The 4,884-nt window shown below is 37.6% G+C and overlaps 1 protein-coding gene across 1 annotated transcript in view; it reads right to left on the bottom strand.

Annotated features, from left to right (window-relative positions):
* The window catches only part of TTC8 (tetratricopeptide repeat domain 8), a 43,562-nt gene that overhangs the window by 10,879 nt on the left and 27,799 nt on the right, over positions 1 to 4,884 (bottom strand). Inside the window, exon 9 of the mRNA XM_023528866.1 lies at positions 3,943 to 4,082. Within this exon, the coding sequence (XP_023384634.1) occupies positions 3,943 to 4,082 (140 nt within the window). The remainder of the gene's footprint in view (positions 1 to 3,942; positions 4,083 to 4,884) is intronic.

The raw sequence follows: 4,884 nt of genomic DNA, 5'->3' as shown, positions 1-4,884 counted from the left end.
TTTTAATCCTAACATATTTCAACAAATCTAAGGGACTGCACCGATTATAAGAAGTACCACACAATGCTTTTTACGACACGGAATTTTTTTTTTTTTATCTCCATGGACTTTTTTTTTTTAAGGACTTTTTTTTTAAGCACTATTAGGTTCACAGCAAAAATGAGGAGTCATTACAGAGATAAATGCATTTCATTATTCGATATCAAAAATATTACAGCTATTAATATTATCACCAATCTTATCAATGCTAGTATTAGGAAAATACTTTTGACCTTGGGAAGCCCGTGAGAAGGGTTTCAGAGACCCCCAGGAATCCTTGGACCACACTTGGAGAAATGTTGATATTAGAATGATATTCGGGGCCTTTCCTCCATGAGGAAAACAGAGCAAGCCTGTCTCAGGCCCTCTGGATCATTCTGGAAGGCAATCTGCCTGTAAGGTGCCCACACTCTCTGCCCTGCCATGTGGAGCAAGCTCTTCCAGGTGGAGAAAGTCTGCAGGTCGCACAGTCGTGGCTGTGACAGGGTGGATTAGTCTGTCTAACTCAGAGGGAGAATACTATGAAGTCCATGGGGTCACCACATGCCCTAATTCTGCTTTTATCAGTAATAAAGTTAATGGTTTATCCTCCATCTGTCTGTATCTTATATCCATCTCTCAGTTGGTTCTCAACTTGGAATGAGAAACTGGGGTGTTATTTATTAGTCCAATAAAACCTCAATGAAATATTCATAGGCTGATCCAAATTCATGCTTTATATATTTTTTTCACATGTATTATATCTGAAATTCTTATTCAAAGTCCAGGATTTAGCTTCTTAGGAGAAGAGACTTTTTTATTCATTACTTATAGCTAAAAAAAAAAAACAAACTAAATTTTTTTTTTTAAATTCAGAATCGCCTAGTGGGCTGGTTAAACACAAGAATGCCCGCATCCCACCTTCCAGGATGTCTGATTCAGTCAGCAGAGGATGGGCCGTACTTCTCACACTCCCAGAGTCACTTTTAGACATGGTAAGGTTCGAGGACCACTGGCATAATGTTTCCTAGGTTAACGTTTCTTATTTCAAACACCTCTTAACCAAGAACAGTTCAAATAAAGGCCTGCCTTTCGAAGGGATAAACAAAATGCCTCAAGAAAAATTAAAACCACCACCAAATAAAGGATAAATCATTTTAAACAAGTTTCTGTACAAAACAAGCAATGAACAACAGGCAGCGCAGCATGTTCGTTTTTAAATAGGAAACATTTAAAAGATACGAGACCAAAATGAAAGTAATAAATAAAAAGAAAAGAACATAAGAGAAAAGTATGATGTACATACAAAAATCTCTAAAGGCACATGTAGTGTAGGCTGCAATGCTAGGGAACAAACTTACTAACCAACTCTAAATCCATTGACTCTTAAAGAGAAGGAGAATACATCGGCAAAATGTGGTAAACTTTGCCCTAAGGAAAATTAATTATGTTAATTCAAGGGGAAATACTGCATCTGACTTTTTCAAGTCGGCTTCGTCCCCGATCGCCCTATTTGCATGGCATTACCCCCACAACTAGGATGCTTTCCTCTCTACTCTTCTGCTCCTTCGAGCATTGAACTCAATGCTACTTTTCTCACAAAGCCTGCCCCTGCACACTTATAAAAGGATATGTTCCTCCAACTCCTGGACAAATCAAAGCGAGGAAAGGAAGAAAGTAGCTGATTACAGGATCCGCTCCAGGTTGCGCTCCCTACCCCACGCGCAGCAACCGTGACTGTGACAGAGGCTCAGAAGGAATTCTCCTGACCAGCCACCTCGTGTTAACGACGGCACACCCTCACTCTCTAACTCTTTCTGCTAGCACTTCCTGCCTAAGAAAGAAGGGCAGAAGGACTGAAATGTGCAGAAGGCAGAGCAGGAAGGTCAGAGAGCTCTGGTGGCATCAGAATAGTGGCCGCTGTGCATGAATGTCACTGCTTTCAAAAGCTAGTTTATTTTCTTCCTTTCTAAGCTTTTTGGTCAAAATTCTGTTCATGTTCAATTCGGGGTCACATGAGTAAAGATACACATACTGATACAGTATTTTTATTGATCGAAGTCTTCTATTTACATGTTTATCAAAATTATATTTCAAAAAAGGAAACAATATCTCTAGACAATTCAAAAATAATAGTTTTTCTTTTTTAAAGTAATGCATGTTCATTACGGAAAATCTGGAAAAATACTGAAAATATAAAGAAAATAAAAATCATTCACATAGTACTACCCAGATATAGTAACAATTAATACTTTCCATTCTTTTTCTAATAAAATAACTTTTAAAATATCATACCTAGCATTTCAAGAAATTTAAGAGAGAACAGAGATCCTTCTTTTAAATATTGTATTGGAAGTCCTAAACAAACAATATTTTAAAAAGTGCTAAAAATAATTGAAATGAGGAAATGAAACTGTATTTGCAGCTGATTATTATTTTATTACTTAGAAAATTTAAGGGAATCTGTGGATAAAGAATTAAAATTTAAAGAGTATGTTGCCAGGTGCTAGTATCAAATCAACTTTTAAAAATTAATGCATTTCTACTAACCAGAAATAATCAAATAGAAAATACAAAAAAAGGATTCCATTAATATTGTATGTAGGAATACATCTGTGCAGAAAACATAGCAGGTCCAAGACTCTTATTCCCAGAAAGGCTGGCTTGCAAGCTTGGCCCTTAGATGGCATCTGAGAACTTGGATGGTTCCCTACACTGATATAAAATTTTCCCCAAATGATGGGAGTGGCTCACTGCACCTAAGCTGTTTGTACTAACAATGTGGTTTATGCTGAACACCTACTGTGCTTCTTAGAGTCTGGGATTTTGGTACATGATAGGCAGAGGGTGCCTATATGTCCAGCCCCCAATAATAACCTTGTATACCAAGTCTCTAACGGGCTTCCCTGACAGATAATGCTTCCCACACATGGTCATAACTTGTTGTTGAAAAAATTAAGTGTGTCCTATGTGACGCCACCGGGGGAGCATTCTTGGGAATTTGTGCCTGGTTTCCTTTGAACTTTGACCCACGTGCCTTTTCCCTTTGCTTTGTATCTTTCTAATAAATCACTGAACCTCAGGGTAGTTTTGGGGACCTTCAACAAAACACCTTTATAGAGATAGTTACAAATTATTTGTTGAAAAAAATGAAGATCTAAATAAATGGAAAGTTATATCATGATTCAGAGTGGAAAGAAAGGCAGCCTCCCCCCTCCCCAATTCATATATTCAATTCAGTTCCAAACAATACCCCTGCAGGGCTATCTTTTTAATGGTTCTTGACAAGTCAATCCTAAAATCAATATGGAAGAGCAAAAGGCCAAGAATAACCAACTGTGAAGAAGAAAAGCTGGTAGAATTTGCCCAACGTGGTATCAGAAATTATTGTAAGGCTGAAGGTATTAGGCAGCATGGAAGACATCTCAACGAGGCTTTTCATGGAATTTGACAACATGACTAAAATGTATAAGAATTAGCAAAAGTCCAAAACGGCCAAGACATTCCTGATGACGATGAAAAAGTGCCCTACCAAACAGTAAGTTTTATAAGACTACAGTAATTAAGATGGTGTGATATTGGTATGCAGTGCGACAAACAGACCAAGAGAAGAGAAGGCACCCAAACATATCTACCATATACAGAAAAAAAATTATATTTGGCATTCTAGACCTTGGGAAAAGGGCGATCAATGTACTGGGACAATTAGCTATCTATAGGGGACACTAACTCCCTATCCCATACCATTTTCTATACTCTTCTAGACGTTTGAAATATTTCATAATAAAAACTCAGCTTAACTAAACATTTACATTAAAATCTCTTATTCTGTTGGTAAACTATAAGCCAACAATCATAGTTTTATAAATTGTTCTACTTGCTGGTACCCCCAGGATTCCTTAAGAAGCACAGTCTTAATTTCACGTGGGCGTTTTGAATACTGTGAACCTTACCTCATAGATCCTGGCAATTCCACAAAGTAGGGTCACTTCTCCTGGAAACTTATCTAAGCCTTGTTTGAAAAGATTTAAAGCAGTCACAGGTTGATCCAATGAGATGTAAACCTAAAGCCAAGATATATTTCAGTAAAAGTACTGGTTCTTAAAGTAATATAGTATTTGTTACGACAAGTTTATAGTTACTGCTTAGTAACAAATTATCTCCTAGATATGACAATAAATTTTTTCACATTGTGTAGGATTAATATCCAATAATGATGTCATAGTTTGATCTCCCATGTTTTATATATGAAGCATTCGTTCAGTTACTCCTTCAATACATGCTTACTGTGGGCTTACTATTGTCACACAGGCTGACCAGTAACTAGACAAGACAGGATCAAGGGTAAATCTTTTTTAGGATAGAACAGACATGAATATGTCTAAAAGCTGGCGTTAAGGAATCAATTATGAGACTGATGTTGAGCATGCAGCATGAAGAGGAGACGACCCATGGAACAGATCTGAGAAAGGGCAGCATGGGAGAGCTTGGGGAGAGGGTGGTTTCGGAAAAGGACCCTCAGAAACAAGAGGGGAAACAGATTTGTGAGGTCGGGGGTCGGGGAGTTGAGAGAGTTAGCACTGGATGGCCCCCACTTAGTTAGCAATTAGGACATTCGCCTGAATAACCCATACACTTAAGAGGAATCTCTAAAATAAGAGAATTATTACATGTATAGAAACCTAAGATTATGACATTTTTATTTCTTCATGATCATGGAGCCTCTATTTCTTCCTATACAGCTAGCTAGATTGTGCTTTGAAGAAGGCCCAAATGGACACAGGGAAAACTGTTTATAGTGTTTATTGCTAAAGCCTGAGACTAGAGGATGAGATATGGGTGAAAACTTTTCAATTTTTACCTTCT

This window comes from Pteropus vampyrus, unplaced genomic scaffold (assembly GCF_000151845.1).
Source record: "Pteropus vampyrus isolate Shadow unplaced genomic scaffold, Pvam_2.0 Scaffold32, whole genome shotgun sequence".
Taxonomy (NCBI): domain Eukaryota; kingdom Metazoa; phylum Chordata; class Mammalia; order Chiroptera; family Pteropodidae; genus Pteropus; species Pteropus vampyrus.
Note: the sequence above shows the minus strand (reverse complement) of the source record. Positions and strands in the feature narration are given on the sequence as shown.